The sequence below is a fragment of the Gopherus flavomarginatus genome, chromosome 4 (genome assembly GCF_025201925.1).
Source record: "Gopherus flavomarginatus isolate rGopFla2 chromosome 4, rGopFla2.mat.asm, whole genome shotgun sequence".
In the NCBI taxonomy this organism is placed as follows: Eukaryota; Metazoa; Chordata; order Testudines; family Testudinidae; genus Gopherus; species Gopherus flavomarginatus.
Window position 1 is genome coordinate 51,339,531 of NC_066620.1, and position 22,880 is coordinate 51,362,410.

At 36.8% G+C, this 22,880-nt stretch overlaps 1 protein-coding gene across 3 annotated transcripts in view; it reads right to left on the minus strand.

Annotated features, from left to right (window-relative positions):
- Positions 1-22,880, minus strand: part of GPATCH2 (G-patch domain containing 2) — a 203,684-nt gene that overhangs the window by 146,655 nt on the left and 34,149 nt on the right. For 2 of the 3 annotated variants that reach the window (XM_050950232.1, XM_050950231.1), the window contains exons 4-5: positions 20,588-20,767; positions 19,677-19,756 (exon numbers count right to left, since the gene is read on the minus strand). In XM_050950232.1, coding sequence (XP_050806189.1) covers positions 19,677-19,756; positions 20,588-20,767 — 260 coding nt within the window. Of the gene's footprint in view, positions 1-18,153; positions 19,229-19,676; positions 19,757-20,587; positions 20,768-22,880 lie in introns of those variants that run through there. The other variant, XM_050950234.1, reaches the window with a different exon arrangement.

Consider the following 22,880-nt stretch of genomic DNA (forward strand, 5'->3'; position numbering starts at 1 on the left):
GCAGGCTGAAGGTAGCAAGCACCCTGGACAGAGCAGTGCTGCAGGAAGAGACCCGGGGAGCTAAAGGCAGCTCCTGGTGGGCTGCAAGGAGCTGCAGGCAGAGGCCCTGAGGCAAGGACAAAGAGGGTGCTGGGAGCACAGAGAAGCGGCCCAGGGAAACCTACTGAAGAGTTAGAGGAGGCGCTACAAGTGGCGGCCTTCTACAGGGTTCCTGGGCTGGGACTTGGAGTAGTGGACAGGGCCACCACGGCCCCCCTGCTCACCACTAGGGAAGTGGCTAAACAGTAGACTGCAGTCGCCTCTGAGAGACATGGCTGGACAGGGACTGCAGAGATGTCCCCTGGAAGGGCTGAGCACCAAGTGTGGCACGACCAAAGGGCTGTGTCACTGAAGAGAACATCAGTCCTTGGAGAGATATGGGTCCATGAGCAGAAGAGGTGATGGGTGGAGCACCAACAGAGCAAGAAGCACTGGTTAGCAGAGCTAATCCCCAGGACAACCAGCAGGCGGTGCTGAACTGGTGAGTGAATCCATCACATCCAGCCTATAAAAAGTATACATCAACAACATGCTCCTGTTGTACGTGAGGAGTCACTATTGAATTTGACAGGACAGAAAAACATAGCAAAGCAGAAGGAAAGACAAAAGAGAGACACACACAATGGTGAAGTATAAAATCTGAGTTCTCTTAAATTTGTTCACCTGGAGGATTTTTGTTTTTATTTTTAAAGAAACTTACCTGTCTCAAATGACTAAATACGTAGCTAGCTTTCAAATGATGTAAACAATACGTTAAACTGCGTTAGTACAGACAGCCAAAAAAGTGTAAGTTAACTAGAAAGTGCAACTCAGAGGAATTACTGAACATCAGAAATGTTAGTGAATTCCATTGAGGCATAACTGCTTGTTCAAGCAACACCCAATTATTTGTTGTGCTTCCAGTACACACTAATATCTTGCAGAGACAATATGAGCAAATTAAGGTGAGATTAGGTCTAAGGTAACATAGTGTAGAAGGAAGATATTAAGTACTTGATCTCTAAAGATTTTTAATTACAAAACCCTTCCCCGCTCAGCCCGTGGACAGAAGCACTTACTGATAAAGTTTGTTTGGTCAGTCTGCATAGCATCTCAAATACAAGATGTAAGTGTTTTGCTAATATTTTTAATAGCCATGTTAATCAAGGATATGGACCTACGTACACCACACAACTCTGGGCCTTTAACCTCCTTATCAAGAATGATCCAGGCATCTGGAAATCTAGACAAGTACCACCAGTTTCCTTAGAATGATTAGACATACTTAAGAGGTGTGTGTTTTAAAGATACACATAAAGCTTTAAAAGAAGTCAGCTTTGAGTGAATGTGAATCAGGCATTTTGCCAAAGGATAGACCATTAATGGTTTCTATGATGACTTCCTCAGAGAGGGACCTGCCAAGACAAATCCTCAGAGTTATACTAGAGAGATTAAGTGAGGTCAAAAAGTCCCACCTCTCCCTAGCTGTGGGCACTTTACCAGTTTAGTAATTTTGATAAACTCCGAAAACATTTCTTTCTTTACGTTTAATTAATCTGGTACCCGCAAATTTTCTAACAGCTGGTATTGCGTTTTGGCTGGTGTCTGACTTGATTAGCTTTGTAAACAGCCAACCAGTTCTGTCATCCTACTAGAATAATCTGTTTGCGAAAGTCAAGACCATTTGAGACCTTTGGGCTATGTGTACACTGACAGCAGAGTTGGCCACTTACAGCTCCTCCAGCAAGGCAGAGTAAAATAAAAAGGACATGAGATGTACCTGAACCTGCAGGTTGTTTTTTCCTCCACCTTGAGATTGAACTGTATCTTGAGTTTATCTTCTCCTCCTTTGGAGGCATAAGAACTAATTGTGCCCCTAATATGATTTGAAAAGAGCATATAACATAACAGACAATACCTCAAGGATATAATTTATCTCTATGAAATAATGAGTCTGAGCATCAACATGTTCCCTAAAAAGCCTATATACAGAAAGCAAGAATTATTCTCCTTCCAGAACAGCACCTTCTCAACTGATCTTCATGGACCACCATGAAATCTGTGCGACTGGATATCTGAGTGGTATCTGTTTTCACTTTTACAACTCTGTCTAACAAAGTATTTGGCAGGAATAAGCTGTCCCACCCTAAAGAGGCTGGTGTGAGATCTTGATTAAAACAAGTTCTATACAGTAGAGTGTTGGAATTTCTACATTATGTTTGAACATTGACTTTGTTGTATTTTAAATGACTCAGACATGCTTCAACTTTTAAACAGGTGGTTTATATAGGACAAGATACCTCTCCGTTCTGATTCGAAAAGAAAAAGAAGCTGAGAACATTTTTTACCTAATGTTCATACTAGTGCATGAAAACCCTCTCACACACAAAAAAGAATTGATCCACAAAGCAAATATTGAGTTATTACTATGATGGTACAATGGTATATAGTAAGTACTCTGTTATACAAAGGAATTAGAAAGCCCTGATAAGTTTTTAAAACAGTTACAAAGTTGTCCTATATTTAAGACAACTTTGCCAATTTTGGTTGGATATATTCCTGGAGATTTCATCACATGACAATCTTTAATCAAAGATTAATCTTTAATTCCTGGAGATTTATGGCCAATCCTTGACTGTTGGCAATCCTACCTATATTTACAATAGTTAAACCAGCAAATTCATTTACAGTCTTGCATTTTCTGCTTTTTGTTTTTTTTTAAATTTATTCCGTAAAATATTCATTATGCAACTCCACTCACATTGATGTGTCCTTCCTTCCTTTCCACCCATGATTTGCACCTTTGTTCCTGGCATTTCCTACGCCTGGAACAGCTTTACTCTATCTGTATGTCATGCATCCTCACTCTATTACTTTCAATAATTCCTCAAAACTCAATTTTCCTTGCTTGTCTTTGCCCCATTAATCCCACACTCAGGTGTTGTTCACTGCCACACCAATACCTAATCATGATATGTAGATATTTAAAACAATCCAAAACAGGACAGCTCAACGTTAAATTAATAACAGAAAAACAAAAATACTCCCACAGCACAAATCTCCTTATTGTTCCTTCCTCACTGACTCCCTGTTATGCTGCAGTGCCTTAGAACTCCTATATCATCTTCCATACTGCAAAAGGCTCTGCAAACACTGCCTCCTACCTCCATTTAGAATCCTACTGGGACTCTTCACAGGACTGGGGCATTACATTGTTAGCTCCTTCGTGCAGGGATTTTGTCTCCTTATGTTCATAAAACACTCTATATTAGAAACACAGAAACTAGGTAAGACTGATTTTGAAATTACAAAATGGTAGTATTAATCTAATTTGCTCTTCAGGCACTTTATAAATACAACAGTTATTTTACAGACCTAGATGTTTTCATTTTATTAGTACACCATTATGTGAATAGAAATATGCTAATTAAGGATTAACACATCCAGGATGGCATTTTACTTCCATACCAAATAAATAAATAAATATCAACTTTTAAAAAGACAGCCTTGAACATATTGATACTATTTTTAGATGAACAGGTAAGACCTGTAATTAATGTCTGATCTTTGCTAAGAAAACATCTGTGTAATTAGTAAAATTAATTAATTCTAATTCACCCACACAAATGATTTTCTTATCTCTGAAATCAATCATTTCAACACCCAAGATGCTATCAGCTAAACAAATTTTCCAATAAGTGATACAGTAGATCAAGTTCAAATTATGAATGTGTCATTTTTCTTCCCAGTTGTGTCTGAAGTGTTTGCTAACATTCCCCTGTTGTGTCAACATTTTGACATTTAGAGTATAAGCAAAACATGATCCGGTATTATGGAAGCTACAGTATATATCTAGTAGTAATTACATATATTGCCAAGCTTTTCATCCGCAGTTCTTGTAAAAGAAAACAAAAAACTGGGAACTGTCGTTAGTAGTATTAATGGGCTGGGAACGAAGAAAATGTTTTGATTGGAGGATTTTAAAAAAAATAATGTAAAACTACCTTCCCTACAACTTTTTAATATTTATAGAGAAGTGCCATTTCCCTCCCCACTTTAAATGCCAACATATTGGAGGTTCCACCAGGAAAATGTGCTGAAGAATGAACCTAGAATTTCACACTACAAGTGTTAAATCAGTCATTAGAGGACAATTACAAGATTTCTTAAAAGAACCAGCACTTTTTTCAAAACATGTTTTTTCCATCTGAGCTAATTTTAAACATTTTAAAAACATTAAAAAGTGGATGACCATATTTTGGGAGTGGTAAGCACAGGAGAAAATTTTCTATAGTGTTACTGCTGTCTCACTACTGTGAAAGGACAACAAAATGAGGTTTCTGTTACTTCACTATGTATGATCACAGCTGGATCCTAATTCAAAGGGGCATTTCTGCTTGTCTGTATTAAAATCCTTTGACTAAAAGCTACATATTTGCTCATTTGCTATAATTGTTTCATTTTTCCTATTTGAATCAAGGAAAAGGTCTGTGGCAAAAATCACCTTATAACCTCGTAAGTGCTTGTTTTATGAATCTGGCCCTTAGTCAAGAAGTTACATTCAAAAGTCTTTTAATCACCTTCTGATCAGAATTTACTGGATTGTATCTAAGTTCAAGTTCAAGGGTATTAAAATGTGTAAAGGAGACTTTGAAAAAATGGCTGGGTTATAGATTTTAACTTCTTAACTAGAAAACTGACTCCAAATAGATTTTCTAATTTACAATGAATCAAAAGAAAAAACATTAGACCATAGCAAAAGTGGCACAAATGTATCAAAAAGCAAATGAATAAACATTTGAGAAGATTTATTATTAGAAATTGTAATAAATTTTGGAAAGATGAATTGATTTTAGTTAAAAGGTATAACTGACAATTTATTGGGCGGGAAGATGCATTATTTTCCAATTGTTATCCACCTACAGTAAAACTGATTTGTGTCCTATTGTATTTTATGGAAAAGGAGAGAGCAACTTTCAGTGATTTAGATTAAATGTATTAATCATAACCAAGCACTGTGAACTATATATCTACTATTAAAGAAGATTTTTGACATTTAATTCTGTAGCAATATTTTGGCTCTGTACCACTCTTCCTAAATCCAATTCCTGCTACAGTTGGCAGATTTCTCCCTTTTAATTTTATGAGGCTTAAAGTAGCATTTAACCACCCATGCGGTAAATAATGCAGGATTAGAAATATTTAGTGTTTTGTTTCCCTTTCAAGAGTACTAATCCATCAAACCCAAAAATATTTTCTTAAAAATTTCTGTATTTTAGTAATATTTAACATTAAATATCATAAAAACCAAAACATTAAATAAAGTATCAGTCTTAATACATTTGTTTCCCTAAACCATTTTCCCCTAAAACCACTGTAATAAAAATGAAATAAAAATCTCACTTAATAGTGGTTAAGATAAAAATCAGATAGTGATTAGCTTAAATGCCACTGAGAAAAGCAGAGTAAACAACTCACAATTCTTTAACATTGTTTCTTTATCATGCTGTGAACAAACTATGATTATACTGTCAGACTCTTAAAAATAAGATACTTATTCTAGTCTTCCAAACAAAAAAAATCTTAATGTAGACCAAAATATATGTTCAGTTTAATACTAAAATGGTTGTCTGACTTTCTGGAAAAATTCAGTTTTTGTTGCAGTCTCATTCTTTTTGTGTTGCTCAGACTAGTGTATTTGCTATAGAAAATCTGTCTTATGATAACCTCTTTCAAGTAATAATTCTTAAACTTATTCTATATACTGTAAATTGTCTTTAATGTTTCACAAACAATTATATATGATTACAGTTTGTTAAAAAAAGTTGAAGCAACACGGTACTTAAAAAACCCCACATTTCTCATTTTCTTTTTTTTAAACTTAACTATAAAGTAACATCTAAAATGACTAGGCTTGAAAGATTAGAGAAAAAAATTATATTTTCTTTATGGACTGGACAGAACTCTAATCTGACCTTGTTTCTTTCTTTTCCCTGCATTGTCACTCAGTTTCCCCTGTTTATGAAGGTATATCACAAAGTAACATGGGAGAATAAACCATTCTTTAAAAAACAGAATGACTGTAAAAAATACTAATTTTGAAAGACTCTCAAGTCTTTTGAGGGCAAGGTGTAGTACCTGGTACTACTTTTAACTCAGTTGTATTCAATTTCCTATATTTCAAATTAAGTGTCCCTTGAACATCTCTCAATAAATTGGGACATATTTGTACAAAGAAGTTTTCTAAGCTTGCCAGTTTCATAATTTGGTTTTACTGTATATCCTATCAATAAATAGTAAGAAAGCTTTAAATGTTATGTAGAAATAAGCAAACCATCTGGATAGTCTAGAAATCTGATCTAAAACTATTCCCTTGGAAGGTCATTTTAGAAAAGGTTTTAATATAAACAGGAAGGTTGACATAATGGTTATTAAACAGATGACAGTAAATCAGAAAATGAATGGATGAATACATATTTCTCAAATCTGAGAATTGAAGAAAAGTTAAATTTCCTTGCTTAAATAATTTCCAGAGATGCCATGCCAGTGTTACAGCAATACAGATGCTCCCCATTCGAATTTTGCAAAAGTCGGGAACGTATACCCAAGAATTATGTGCCCAAAAAAAGCAAACGGAACAGTTTCCCTAAGTGTGGATTTGCGTAAGTCGGGTTTGAGTAACCCAGGGAGAGTCTGTAATGAAAATAACTCAAATAGCTATAACTAAGTTATTCTGATAATTGTAAATGGTGGTTTCCAAAATCAACAACAAAAAAACATTCAGACAAAGAACGAAACAGTTAATCTGCAGAAAAAATAGACTGTTCAGAAGTCAGTTTAAGTCTGTAATTAACTCAAAGGACTCAAATTGCACGGGGCCAAATAGAGCAGTTTTTTTTAACTGCATTACCTATTTGTATTTGTTTTTTAGCGATCCATGGTTACAACATGAGTCTGAAAACTTAATGAAAATTCATATGGTGTCAGTACAGAAAACAATGATATTAATGTTTTAAAATACATTATTCTGACATTTCAAATGGAAAAACCAATGTATAAAACCAACATACAAATACTATGCTACAAGGATTTTCCACTTTCCAGTGACAAACCTTCAAATCTAGGATTATTAGTTTACTAAGAGTCCTCCATGTAATTACCTTTCCTCTGCATGGTTGCTTATTTATCATACATTCTTTTTAAAAATTACTATATCAGTCTACATAATTCTTTATTCTATCTTGATCTTTGCTATTGGCTAAATATATTAATATAAATATATTAATATAAAATAATATTCACTTCTGAAACGCCTTCCATCTGAAGATCTCAAATGGTACAACCATTAATCAAATACATCTGTAAGCCAAGGAAGGAAGGAAGGGCCCTATTGAATTCAAGTAAATATCACAGCATCCACTACTGGTAAGCAGAAACTGTTTATCAGCACATACCAACCCTCCACAAAATATGAAGAACACCATATCCCTGAAGTTGCAGGAAGAATTTCAATAGGCAGAATGGGTTACCAGTGCTGGAATTTGGGCAGGATAGAAAGATTATCACTCCGTATTAGCCACTACCTCAGTTTTACATCTGGTCTGAAAGTTGTCACCTTTTGCAACATAACATCTCTAAAATGACATGTTGTTATACTGGTTCATTGCTGACTCGGGGAAAAATAATGAATCGTCTATCTTACTGCGTTACTGTATGTTCCTTGGAAGTCACTCACACTGTACGCACCCTGACTGAAGCAGCTTAGCTTGTATGATATCCAGAGCCACTGAATAAAGTGGTATGGCAGGTGGCATGGACAGTAATGAAAAGTCCTGAATGCCAGTCAAGGCTTGACAAAGACACCCTCTGTGGTCCTGGGAAAGTCACAACTTCTTCCTCTGTTTCTGTAAGATAGGTAAAAAACTGACCTACCTATCTAATACAGGAGTTAAGGATTAGATGTTTGTAAAAAGGGCTCTGAACATTACTCCTGGGGGAATTCTACACCAAAAAATTCAATTCTGCAAAATTCTGCATATTTTATTTGTCAAACTAAACACAACATAATCATACCAACTTCAATTACTTTGATAATTTATTTCAAAATACTTGTCAGCAAGTATGTTTGTAACAATACAGACAACAAAGATTCAAGATTTTTCTGACAAATAGTCCTTACCAAGCATATTAAGACAGAACTTTGTGTAATAATAATTCATTTAAACTACAATACAGAAACATATTTCCTTCATCCCTCAGAAGCAGTGCAAAGGTTGGGGGAATCTGGGATAATGGAGGAGCTGAGGGAAAGGGAAGGAGTCTCCAAGTGAACCTGGAGGGTTATTGGGGGTGGTTGGGAGAAGTATGGAACAGGCTTTTGGGGGGCAGAGATGGGGAAGGATTGTTAAGGAGTTGGGGAGCCTCCCCCATGCAGACCCTGGCTGACTCCTTGCCTCTCCCATACAGTCAGGCACATCTGCCCCTGTCCCCATGTCTCCCTGTAGCCCTCCTCTCCCCTACACCTCCCTCCTCATGTGGTCCCACAGCACCCTCCCATTCAGCCCCTTGCTCAATGCTATCATCCCACTAGCTCCTGTGCCCCCACCTCAATCTGACCCCCCTCCAACCCTTCTGAAGGCCACTTGGTGTGACCCCCAGCAGCCCTGAACTACTGTACATGCCCAGCAGCCCTGTGTGCCCTGTGCTGTCTGTCACATGTCTCCTCACCTGGCCCCGCTATGAGAAAAGTAGCCTCTCACCTCTCCCCTCATCTTGGGCTGTTTGCTCTCACTTGGAGCCAGCTACCTTCTCTTCTGGCACCACAGCAGCCCCTGGTGGGCAAAAGGTGTAATTGCAGTGCCTCCAGCAGAATGTATATTCAGCTGTGGGGTGGGATCTGCAAGGGACATGAATACTGCGCGTGTGGAGTAGCGGAGAATTTCCCCAGGAGTAGAACATGAAAAAGGCTACATAAGGCCCATGTTTCATCATTATACATTTGCATTACTGTTTAAAAATTTCTGGTGGAGCGATCTCAATCCTGAAATCCTTTGTCATGAAGTAGTCGCATGGACTTCAATTACTTCCATGAATAAAGACTGCAAACTTGGGTTCAGTGACCGAATCCCAGACAAGTCAGTACTAAGTAAGTTAAAGATTAGTTTCAGCCTTAAGGGTGACTTGTATTTTAAAAAATTAAACAACATAAAGAACTACTGTACATGCCAAATGCAAAAAGTTAACAGGATGCAGCGTTGTTGTAGCTATGTTGGTCCAAAAGTTGACACAATTGTTATAGTCAGGAGAAATACAAAGTGGGTGAGGTAATATCTTTTATTGGACCAACTTCTGTTGGTGAGAGAGACAAGATTTTGAGCTTGCACCGAGCTGTTTTTCAGGTTAGCAGGGGGATTTGGCTCAAAGAATTTTAAACATGGCAAGAAAAAAAAAATCTACTCTGAGGGGGCAGTCAATTTTCATTTGCTTCAGTGTTTGGGAAACAATATTTAATTTTATATATAAAACAAACACACACACACTTTATTTGGAAGCCATGTTTAAGTCTGAATTTCACAACTTGTTTCCTAGGTCCTTCCTCTCCATTTAGGCTTATAGGATGAAATTTTCAGTGGGCCTGAAAATTAGATCTACAAGTTTGTGGGTGCAAAATGGATGCACTTGTAAATGTTTGCAGGTTCAGTTAAGGACATGCACTGAATATCTGACCCTTAATATATCATTTAGCTTTCTTTACATCTGAATAACTAAGGTTACCCACCCCCCCAAAGAATTATAGTAGAAGAGCATTTATCTCATTTTATCTCCTGCATACTATTTTGTAGCATGCGTGTATTGCACACACATTAAAAACAGTGTATAATAAAAATATACACTGTAATATATGTACAAAAGCAAAAATATAAAACGGATATCGCTTTAAATCACAATCAAAATTATGAAACATTCTGATTCCCAGTTTGGATATCATGGCAACACATCTAAGGCTCCTTTTTATAAAAGAACATCTGAAGCACATGACATCTAATCAAATCAAGAAAAAAGTATCAGTAGCTCAGCTGCTAGTACAGGTCTGGAAAACAAAAAGGAAATGCATAGGAAGACCATACTGTAATAAAATCCTTGGAGTTCTACACAGTATTATGAGTATGGAAAGCATGTGTTTCAACAGGCCTTGTCTAGATTTGGCATTTTAGCCACTAGTGGCTCTATACCAGTGCATAACTCCACAGCAGATAGCCTAATGCAATAGAACCTCAGAGTTAAGAACACCAGAGTTATGAATTGACCAGTTAACCACACACCTCATTTGGAACCAGAAGTACGCAATTAGGCAGCAGTGAGAGACAGAGAGAGAGACAGACACACACACACACACACACACACACACACAAAAGCAAATGCAATACAGTACTCTGTTAAACTACTGAAAAAATAAAGAAAAAGCAGCATTTTTCTTCTGCACAGTAAAGTTTCAAAGCTGTATTAAATCGATGTTCAGTTGTAAAGTTTTGAAAGAACCATAATGTTTTGTTCAAAATTATGAATATTTCAGAGTTATGAATGTCCTCCATTCCCAAAGTGTTCGCAACTCTGAGGTTCTACTGTATCATCCTAAGCCATTATTTGTTCCATGCAGTTTATCACTGCTTGAAACCAGGGTAAACCTGCACCAAACAAATTACAGTTTATATTGGCTTTGCCTATACAGTTTTGTGGTTTGCCCCAGATCAGGTACACTGGTGGCTGGCTACTGATAACTATAGTCAAGAAAAATACTGAGTGTACATAATGCCAAAGTTGAAAGTGTGTTCTCCTAGGTTCTAAGGTTTATACCTGAGATAAAAATGGATTAACAGAAGAGCACCCTCTATTTCTTTAGTGGATTAGAAATCTAATACAGCACCAATACAAGGTAACCATATAGCCATTTTACAGGGGTTGCCAGTTTTCCTCAAAACTGAGGGGGGATTAAGAAAATATACTCAAGAACATACGATATCACCAGCCTCTTGGGAAACAGACTTGCGTTTTTACAGAAAAAGTTCAAGTGCCAGTGGGATAGGTTAGTACTGCCAGAGATACTCCATAACACCAATGGGGTGTGGACAATTGGCCAGATGTGCCCAAGGACCCTCCCCTTTCTACAATCTATCACATGTGGAAATAACTTCCCATCAACAATTGTAAGGAGCACTGAAGCATGCTTCCCCCCAGAGAAGCCCAAGATAGGCCCAAAAAGAATGACTCAATAACATCTTTTCTCAGTCACTAGAGCATTGTATCTTTAACATTTCACAGGAACAAAACCAAAGTGCAATTAAGTTCTTTACCAAGGGCAAATAAGTTTCCCCATCTGTAAAATAGACCTAAGACAGAGATCAAATGGTCTTCCCAGCATCACAAAATAAGTCAGTAGCAGTTTTTGGAACAGAACTCCTAGTTCTTGGTCCCCATATACTAAAGATTAGAGCACACTAGTTTTCTATGTAAAATCCTCCAATTGACTTTCAATTGAAAATTTAGCTCATGACTAATATGTTCTTGTTACACGCTACTTTAACTTGTTCCACCTCTTACGGATCTCAAGCTTTTCTGATATCGGGTATCTGAAGGCAAACAGGAAGATAGTGAGTTCTACAGGCCATCAGAATAATGCTACCAGCAACTTAAAAAGGCAGAAAGCCAAAGTTGAAGTATTTTAGGAAGTGAACTACTTGTAAGGTTTCTCTGCTTTACCAACAAAAGAATAAATGACTTCTTCTACAATGTCAATGTCTAAATGAGGCTCTGGGAAATAATCTGAGAATTTAAGCCCTTTTTGATACTGTACTAAAAGAGATTTTAAATGAGTTTCCAACATGGCATTAATATTAGGCTCCTAGAAGAAAGTTAGTGTTTAATATTTTAAATAGTAAATGATTTGATAATTACTTCAACAATTGAACTTTAACCAGAATATCCAATATGAACTTCACCTGCTGTACAAAACTGATGATTTTAGTAATTGGTATTATGCAGCTGTGCTTAGAAATATATTTTTGTATCTCAATCAGTGCTGCATGGAAAGGCCTACCTGCAATTACATGGTAATATAGAGTCGTTATCTCTACAAAATAGCTACTAACTGACATGTTAGTCAGACTTACTTTTTGTTAAGCACCAATTGCACTAGGTGTTTTATTGGCATGTTTAAAGACACTGTCCACATCCTGAGCTTACAAACTAGGTAGACACCACACAAAATATAAGAAAGGGGAAAAAAGCAACCTGGCACAATACCAAGAAAAAGTAAAAAAGTCTTATGTAAACTTTACATATTATTCTTCCTTTGCCTTCTGTAATCACAATACATTCCCAGACCCATGAGCGAGAGAAACCAGATTATGATTTCACTGTTGCAGACTTCAGTATACAAAATAACTTTAGAATACATAAGTGGTAGGGAAAATTAAAATTCAACCAGACCCAACCTTTATGCAAATGAGTTAAATGTATATTGTAAATTTTAAAAGTTTCATAAGTGACCACTATTTCAATTTATTTAAGAGTTAGGTCTCCATTGGTTAAATGGACTGACTCAGAAGCAGTAATGGTTTGTGGTGACCATGGAGGAAATTGAGTAGAAGAACATGTTCCATGCATCATTAAATACCCTTTGGTGCTGCATTAAAAGTCAGTTGAGTAATGTGTTACTTTAACTGCCTTTAACTTTATGATTTTTCACTGTATTTTGGAATTGATTTAAACAAAAATTAGTGTTTGTTAGCAAACTGAATTTGGTATCCGATTTTTGTGGCTATTGTTTGGCTCATGAATTATGACCTCAGGGGAGCAGAGAAAGGGTAAAGTACTACTTCTGCTTGTTTGCAGGATCACTGGCACAAAAAAGGCCATTGTCTCCCTCAGACATGACTAGTAAGGGTCAAGGTGGGTGAAGGAAGCCAAGTGACAGAAGATGGAGAGATTTTTTTTAAGCTTTCAGACCTACCATAGTGTATCTAAAACTCAAGCTACTTAAGAGGACCGCCTCCTACATTTTAATCAGTAAAGTTACAACCGATTCTTATTCTGACACTGTACTTTAAACCTACCTGCTTACTATTTGAATGCAGCTTGTGTATCAGTTTGAGAACAATGGATCTATGGGATACAAGGAACCATTATAATTAAAGTTAATTTTATGATGGGTCAACTAAGCTGTTATTAACACAGATTAGAAAAAAAATCTTTAATAGTATTCTATTGGGCTCTCATCATGACAGTCAGAAATGATACCTAAGTAGTAGCTCAGCTATGTCAATGAAAGTGAATGCTTTAAGGAAAATGCATTTCAGAATTTATTCATGGTGACAGGTGCATTTTATTTTGTTAAATATACTTCTCATTTGAGAAAAATGGGTACAGTTCTCTTTTAATCATGACACTTACTACTAGATTCTCTCTCTCAAAACCTTCTCTTCAGACTTACAACCCTCAATCTTTTTTGTTCTTTAACTGAATTTTTTAATACCCAAATGTATGTTGTAAGGAAATATTCCTTTGGATAACAGACCCCATTATAGCTCTACCACCATTTCACACAATTTTCATGTTATTTTAACCAGAAACGTATCTTTAGAAATCTCTAAAGAAATTCTATCAGTTCTTCAATTACAGAAACATTAGGAGCAGAAGTACTTAAGTTTGCTCTCATAAAAATTCTCACAGCAAACAATAAAAAGTGTGCAAATATTCCTGACCCAACCCCACATAGAAGAGTCCCTCAAAATCATGAAATGGCACGCAAGAGATGTGGGCCTCTCCGAAGCTGAGCTGGAGGTTTTTTCTCTGAGCACACATCATCTCAAGGCTTCTGCTAAGATTTTCTGAGAAACCTGTGTCCTACTTGGACCATATTTTAAAAGAGAAAAGCAAAGAAACCAAAGGAAATTGAAGCAGAAGTGCTCTTCAACCAGATCTTGAAGAAACACACCTCTCAAATTTAGCTTTCCTCATTTATTGTGTCTCCTGAACAATAATGACAAGACCAGATAAGAAATAATGATGTTATGGCTATATTCAAAAGAGCTTAAATACCATAGCAGGATTCAGCCAAAAACAAACAGACTAACAGTAGCATAGCAGCAATTCTGAGTGAGCTCAGGGCCAGAAATAGGCTTAACTTAGTATCAATTTCAGGACCAGGGACTAGGGCTAGCGAGGAAGATATGGCAGAGCCCACAGGAAGTGCAGCTTGTATAGGTCAACTCTTTTTACAGTTTAGTCTACTGCTGTCATTTCCCAGATGCCACACCAGAAAGAAAGCAGAGTTAGCAAGAGGCACAATCATACTTACAGAACTCAAAGCTCATCACAATTACTTCACTTTTCAGGGAATAGGCTATATCTGAAGCCAAGGGCCAAGAGCAGGAGCACTGATATTTTAACATTCACACTCATTTCACTAGAAAACTTGCACACAAAATGATGAAGATATTATATTAACACAATGATCACCAAGATGAGCAAAAACATTTGAAAAGCTTTATTTCCCTCAACAGTAAGAACTGTCAATTTCTAGTACCTTCAGTTCATAGTACCTGTTTTTTTTCCCCAATCAATTAAGCCTTTTACTGACATATTAGTAAGAGAAACTAAAAATTAGACATCTGGAATTGACTGAACAAAAACATACCGTTTTGATCCAGTTAAGGAAAACACGATCCACCTATTAGTATGATAGCAAAAATATGTAATTGAATAAAGAGAAGCAGAATTTGGATTCACAATTCTAATAAATGTGTATGTCAGACTCATTTCAGTACTTAACAAAATGATGCAATATCTTTGATAACTTGATGGGGATCCGAGAGATAGTACCATATGTGATGATATAGCTAGACATAGTACCCTGAAAACCTGTAGTATTAAAGAATTAATATCAATGACTTGGATAATTGAGTAAAGAGTGCGCTTATAACATTTGCAGATGACACCAAGTTGGGAGGGGTTGAAAGCACCTGAGTACAGGATTAGAATTCAAAAAGACCTTGATAAATTAGAGAATTGTCTGAAATCAACAAGATGAAATTCAATAAAGACATGTAAAGTACTATACTTAGGAAGGAAAAATCAAATGCGCAACTACAAAAAGGAGAGTAACTGGCTAGCACTGCTGAAAAGCATCTGGGGATTAGAATGGATCACCAAATGAATATGAGTCAACAATGCGATGCAGTTGCCAAAAAAAGACGAATGCCATTCTGGGATGTATTAACAGGACGCAAGACAGAGGAGGTAATTGTCCCCGCTCAAGTCGGCATTGTTGAGACCTCAGCTGGAGTACTATATCCAATTCTGTAAAAGCAGCAAAGAGTCCTGTGGCACCTTATAGACTAACAGACGTTTTGGAGCATGCATCCGATGAAGTGGGTATTCACTTTGCTGCTTTGCTTTGCTGCTTTTACAGATCCAGACTAACATGGCTAGCCCTCTGATACTTGATATCCAATTCTGGATGTCATACTTTAGAAAAGATGTGAATTAATTAGAGAGAGTCCAGAAGAGGGCAATAAAAACGATAAAAGGTGTAGAAAACCTGAGGAAAGAAGAAAGGTTACAAAAACTGGACATGTTTAGTCTTGAGAACAGAAAACTGAGGGGGGGACCTGTGAACAGTCTTCAAATATGTTAACAGCTGTTATAAAGAGGATGGTGATCGATTATTCCCCATATATATTGAAGGTAGGCCAAGAAGTAATGGGCTTAATTTATAGCAAGAGAGATTTAGGTTAGATATGAGAGAAAACTTACTAACTATCAAGGTAGTTAAACTCTGGAATAAGCTTCTAAGGGAGGTTGTGGAATCCCCATCACTGGAGGTTTTTAAGAACAGTTGGACAAACACTTGTCAGAGATGGTCTAGGTTTACTTGGTCCTGTCTCAGTGCAAGTGGCTGAACTTGATGACCTCTCAAGTCCCTTCCAGACCTGTAGTACTATAGAATCATAGAAATATCACTCAGACTCACTATATTTGAATTTAATATAAGAATGCCATGCATTGATATAATGGACACATTAAAAAATGTGATCAGAGTAAGAAAAATCTAAGTATGCCAACTTCCACTGAACTCAGCGGATTTTTACGTAGTACACCTAAAAAAAAATCTACTATCAAACGCTGATATGTAGCATGAGTTACAAAAAATAGGCTTATGCTATTTTTACATGTTTTGGAATTAAAACATGCCTAGTACAAACATGAAGCACTTTAAGTAAAAGATTTAGCATACAGAAAAATTACAGATATTTATAATCCTTAAAAAAAAAGAACTATGTTAAAAATGTTGAGGCTGCAAAGTAAAGCAATCAAATCATGAAATGCCAAATTTAAGGTTAAAAGAACAGGAGTACTTGTGGCACCTTAGAGACTAACAAATTTATTTGAGCATAAGCTTTCGTGAGCTACAGCTCACTTCTTCGGATGCATAGAACGGAACACAGAGACAGGAGATATTTATACATACAGAGAACATGAAAAGGTGGAAGTATGCATACTAACAGGAAGTTGTCGCTATCTCTTTGTGTTTACATATTATAATATAGTAATTTAATCAGATGAGCATAAACTATTTTTCCAATAGGACCCATGCTTATTCAGTGTGCAGGTTGGACAATGCGTAGTGAATAGCAGCAGTTTAATGTTTATATTTTTTCTCACTGTTCAATATATGATGCAGAATATCAAAAACTAGATTTTGGCATCACTGAATGAACCAGACGAAAGAGTCAGATCATTAAAAAAGTGATTCAGTTCACAAAAAGCAGTACACTAATGAGAGAAACAGAGAGACCGTTTACAATTTGTTCAAATGTAAGAACAGGCCCATCAAAACGTATGTCTGAATATTTTTCTGACAGCCAATCTGTGTGCCAAGTTGGGGCTAATGTAAATTAAAAAACACCCAACTGATGCACAACAAATGTCCCACCCCAGATTCTCAGCCCCCATGTAGGAAACAAGATGTGAAGAAGGTAATTCAGTATTACAAGAAGGTGCTACCCCAAAAATACAAAATGCAACAGGTAATTATGACACAGCTGGAGATCTTACATTTAACATGAATTTTGTTTCCTTAATAGAGGAAGATCACAAAGTATTACCATAACCAAAATAATTGCCCTTCCACAGCAGCTCAGAAATGTTTTCAGGATTTCATTAAATACCATGGTTTTGATTCTACAACGGAATTTCTGTTGGTAGACCCGTGCATCTTTGCAGAGCCCCATTGTCTTGAGCTCTGCAAAGATACAAGGGTTCATCTGCACTGAACTTATTGCAGGATTGGGGCCTACGTTACAATGTATCTGTACTTTGATTAAAAATGTTCCCTATAAATGTGTGTTATACGCTGGCATACCTCACTGTAGAATGTCCATTTTCCCCCCTTCTTCTTTTCAAGTCTATATCACTGCTCTTGAGCAGACATCACAGACTCATCTCCGTTAAAAATGAAAGAATTAGGTCACCATCACATTCTGTTCAATGGGTTGAGTCTGCAGTATTCTTCTTTGCTCAGGATATTAATCTTTCTAAAAGCATTCTAGCTCTTCAGTGTAACAATCTAACAGCAGTAATTACTTCTTGTTCTGTGTTATTAGATGTTGCAGGTATTAAATGATTTTTTTCTTTATGTCATTGGATTGGTGTATTTAAAAGATTCTCTTTGAAAATCACCTCATTGACAAACAAACAAACAAACAAACAAACAAACAAACAATCTTGTGTGTTCTGACATGAAGAACCAAAATTTCCAAGTTGGATGTGATGGGTGTGCCTGCAAATATAACCAGACACCCAGGATGCATGCAGATCAGGAAACTGTTCAAGCTAACAGCTAGCTGTACATTTGCCCAATATCTATATCTATATCTATTATCTACATCTACATCTTTGCAGGGCATTTTACCTCCTTTGAAACTGGCTCTGGGAACATACCACACAGTCCGAATATTATGTAACAATAAATTTACCATCTAGAGATAATTCAGTTATCTCTTTCTTTAATGAATAACATGCAGTTGTTATACAGGAAACTACTTTATTATTAATACACATGAGGTTCTCCTTATAACAATCCACAACTTGTACCAGAAAGCAACACATCTCTTGTTATATGTACACATATGCAGTATTTAATCACCTTTTTACTATTTAGAGGGGAAAGACAGTTTCTAAGGTGGTTAAGCTATATATCATCAATACCATGAAGCTAACCTATCAGTTGTAATAGCTCCTATAAAATACCAGGGCGAGATTGCAATAAGACTTGAAAATGGGCTACAAATCCCAGATATGCTCAAGTAAGCAGTGAACCAAAAATAAAAATAGGTAGATCTGAAACCAAGAACTAGACAGCATTCATCTAATTCATGACCACTAAAGGTAGAGTTCATAGGCCAAGGTTTTAAAGTGTCTTATTCAGCTCTGAATGGCAACTATTGGACAAAGATTTCAATTACAAAATTTCCCTTCCAGTACTGCTTTTCTATGCTCTGTGTACGTAATACCTTTTACAGTTTCCATCGTCATATGATTCTAATGAAGCAATTAACAGTGTTCTCTGATAAAGACGTTAGAGGATGAGGCTGAAGGCCTTAGAATTTATCATTCTAGGATATGATTATTACCAGAGAGAACCCTCAAGTTATTGTTTTGAAATGAGCTCTCCTTGCTCTCCATTCACCTCTCAACTCCCATTCTGATAAAGAATTACAGCTCACTTCAATGAGTTTTTTTTAAAACATTATTTTAAAAGCTGTCCCTACTCCTCTTTTTTTCACTCTCCCTCCAGAAAGAGTTTTCAAACCCACACAGCTTTATTTGAAAAAAGCAAATTGGGAGTGGAGTGGGAGAGGTAGTGATATAACTGGTCTCTCTCTCTTCTTTATCAACGTTATTGTTCCTACAACTGAGGGGACGTTTAATAACAACATTTGTGCTTAGAGGCTCTGGGGATTTTGTGATGTGCCTATATGAGTATTGGATCACTAACTTCATTTTAACATATGGCCTTAAAAAAAAAATACGAAGTTGAAGGTGAAAGAGATGAGAGTTCTCCACAGAAAAAATGAACAGTACATTAATCCTATGTGCCACATATACTTAGTGTCAGGTGCATTTGAGTACCTTATCAGTTTTGATGCTCCTTTAAAAAAAAAAGACAAGTTAAAAAGTAGAAAATAATCTCTCTACAATGTGATTTGCTTTAAATAAATATCCCTTTTTTCACATACATCTGCCATATACTGAAATTTGTATTTTTCTTTGACTTTCCCCCCCTACAGTTCATAATGTAAAGCATTAAGGAACAGTCTTCTAATTAACAGTTTGTTTGGATCATTCCATTATAATATCATAGTATTGGAAGGCGAAGAATTAAAAACAAACAAACATAAAAGTGTTAGAAGAACTAGTTTATAGTAGAGTCTTACCATTCTAATTTGCACACTGTAAAAGAATGAATCCCTTCAGCTATATACAAACACTAGGATATCAATGAAAGAGGAATATACATTTTGTTTTTGTGTTTTTGCTTTGTTATAATAATGGAAAAAACAGTTCAAATTAGTTTGAACGAAAAAAAGCAGGCCTACCAATGCAGCTGGGTTTCCTGAAACCTTTTTGATGTTCCTTGCTGGCATTCCATGAAGATGACTAAATCTACTCTGGAAACCTACAAGCAAGCATTAGAGCTCAGTTTAAAAAATATTTTATATTACAGACAATCACATTCCTAAAGGTACAATAGGAGATGGGAACCAAAAGGAATACAAAACGTTTTTTTTGAATAACAAAGAATATTTTAAATTTGTTGTTACTTTTACAGATGCACCATTTTGTTTTGTTTCTAAAACTATTGAATTATTTTATGAAAGCTATTGAATTACAAGTTTAGGGGCTGATTCTGCAAACTCTGACCCACATAAAGGGTACATTTGCACTGCATCAAAGGTTGCAGATTTGCAGTTTGTGTAGATATACCTGTGCTACCTTTAATCTAACTAGCTTGCTAAAAACAGTAGTGAGGACACAGAGGTGTGAACTTTGGCAAAGTCTGCACAAGTGAGTACATGGGGGTGGGGGTGGGGGTCAGGTGGCTTTGTGCAACCCACACTGAAGCCTGAGCTGATGTTACAGCACCGTCACTCTTATTTTTAGCAACCTAGCTAGATGAGGTATGTCCCAACTGCAATGTAGATGTTCCCAAAAAAGTCCATTGAAGTCACTGCAATCAGTGGGACTCCTTGTAGGAGTACAGGTTTGCAAGATAAGGGCTTAAGAAAAATAATCAATTTTGTACCTCCTGAACTTTGCAATCATTGGCAATTGTATCTCTCATTTCCAATCTTAGCACTGCTCTAAAAAAGATTGTGAAAATTCTCAAACTAATGAAACTCTAAGATCAAGACCAACTGCCACACTCTTTACATATCAGATGCAGACTACAGACATCTCTTCATTGAACCCAAGCTACTATATTATTCTGCCTTTGAGCGTTACTGACCTCTCTTCCCTGAATGGGACATAAGAGGGAAAGCACCAGTTAAGATACTTTCAAAGACTGGATCAGGCAATTCTTTCTCCAACTCCGTTGGGTCCTGTTCCCACCAGTGACCGACCCCAGTGATTCCACACGCACCGCCAGATTCATTTTCATGAAACCAGTCACTCTGCTCATCATCACCTGTGTAAATATAATAAACCACCCCATCCCCAAAAATACAGGTTTATTATCCACAGAAACCACACTTGTAATTACAATTTTTTTTTTTGCTCTATAGTTGTACTGCAATTATTTGTATATAACAACTCTGCTTGGAGAATAGGTTTTAATAGCATGACAAGTAATGCCATCAATAAGAACACATGAAATGTAATGTTTTAGAACCAATTTAGAAATGTGAAAAACAATAATAAACTGGTTAATCCTTTGGTGATTACTGCAGGGAAATCCATGTAAGTTACTGCTCTTTTCCCATTAACAAAAAACAAGCCTTAATATCCTGCTGGGAATTAAAAGGTATAAAACTGTGAAACCAGTTCTTTGCAGCTGATAATGGTATATAATTAGCTTAATTTCATGATTTGTATGGCATGTAAAAGGGGGAAACAATCATGAACAGATGTGACTAAATAAAATTAATCTGATTAACTTCATTAAGAAATAAGTTTTGAAAAAGTTGATTTTAAATGAAAAGTGACAGTACCATGAAATATACTGAGAAATACACTGTATTGCATTTTGAAGTTGGTCATTTTAAAAAAAAATTATGGACATTTTCAGTAAATATTAGACAGATAATGGCAAAAGAAAGAAAAATTCAACATTATACATCAAAGCCTGCCTTTAATCTGATGTAAAAAATAATCCCCTCCCCCTACAAACATTTAATTAAAGGTGAACTGCTATAAAAACACTCTTGTACAAACATGTAGAGGTAATAAAAGAGAAGAGTACAGAGCACTGTATTTTAAACAAAAGTTTGATACCATCATTCTATCACTGAGGTCCTGAGCTGCTAATTCCCCACTTACTTGCCTCCATTTAGTAGGAAATCTGTTAAATCCGACAATATCCTCTTAAGACTTCACTAACTGTCTGTAAATCCAGGAGTTTTAAAAGAAGTATGCTATCGGACTGGTACCATCATAACTATTTCCACGTATAAAACTGTACCATGCCTTTCACACTTTTATATCCGCAAGACTACATGAAACACCCATTACATGAATGTTTAACAAACATTTAATATGTATGAGCTAAAAACATTTAAGGAAAATTATTCATTTAAATTTGTTTAATTAAATAGATAGGTGGCTTTACACAGTCAAGTTTATGTCAGCCACAGAATAACTTACATATCAGATGTATTTTGTGAAGTATCCAAGCATATTTTAATATGGGATAATCTGTAAAGCGATAGGCAATTTGTTACTTCCACTTTGATTGTGCTAAATGTTGTTGTTACTCTGACAACAAAAAGAACACATTGTCATGAAAATCCAAGCAGAGCCTTGAGGAAAAGTGGAAGAACAGATACCATAAAAATCCACGATTCAATTTTGTAATTCAGACATGAGGCAATTCCCCACACCAGGCCAAGCACAGCACTACTGGCTGAAAGTGCTGGTTCTGGCCTGGCTGAGTCCAGTGTTGCAAGCATATTAAGAAGAATCAAAACATCTCACTGGTCCCTTATGGATTAAATCATGGCCTTAAAATCCTCAGTGGTATCTACTAACACCAAAAATGATAGGTTCCAGAAAAGAGTAAGAGAAGAAATAAGAGGGAAAAAATGCCACAGTAACACAAGCGGAGAAGATGGGGAAGTAGGAGGAGAAACCTGGAAACAGGGATTTTTTGTACACTTAATGTCTATCAAGGAATTCAGCATATTTCCAAGGACGGCGCTTCCATTTAGGTCCCCTCGGGCGCTAGGATTTGGGAGGGCAGCAGACTGCTCCGGTGGACCTCCCGCAGGCGTGCCTGCGGACGGTCCGCTGGTCCCGCGGCTCCGGTGGAGCATCCGCAGGCACGCCTGCAGCAGGTCCACTGGAACCGCTGGACCAGCGGACCGTCCGCAGGGACGCCTGCGGCAGGTCCACCAGAGCTGCAGAACCAGCGGACCATCCGCAGGAATGCCTGTGGGAGGTCCACCGGGACCGGCGAGCCGGCCCTGCGCCTAGGGCGCCAAAAACCCTCGCGCCGCTCCTGCATATTTCACTCTCCCAATTCTCACATTGGCACACATCTATTTTGCTGTAACTTTTCACAAAGTCTGCCCTCATTAATTCTA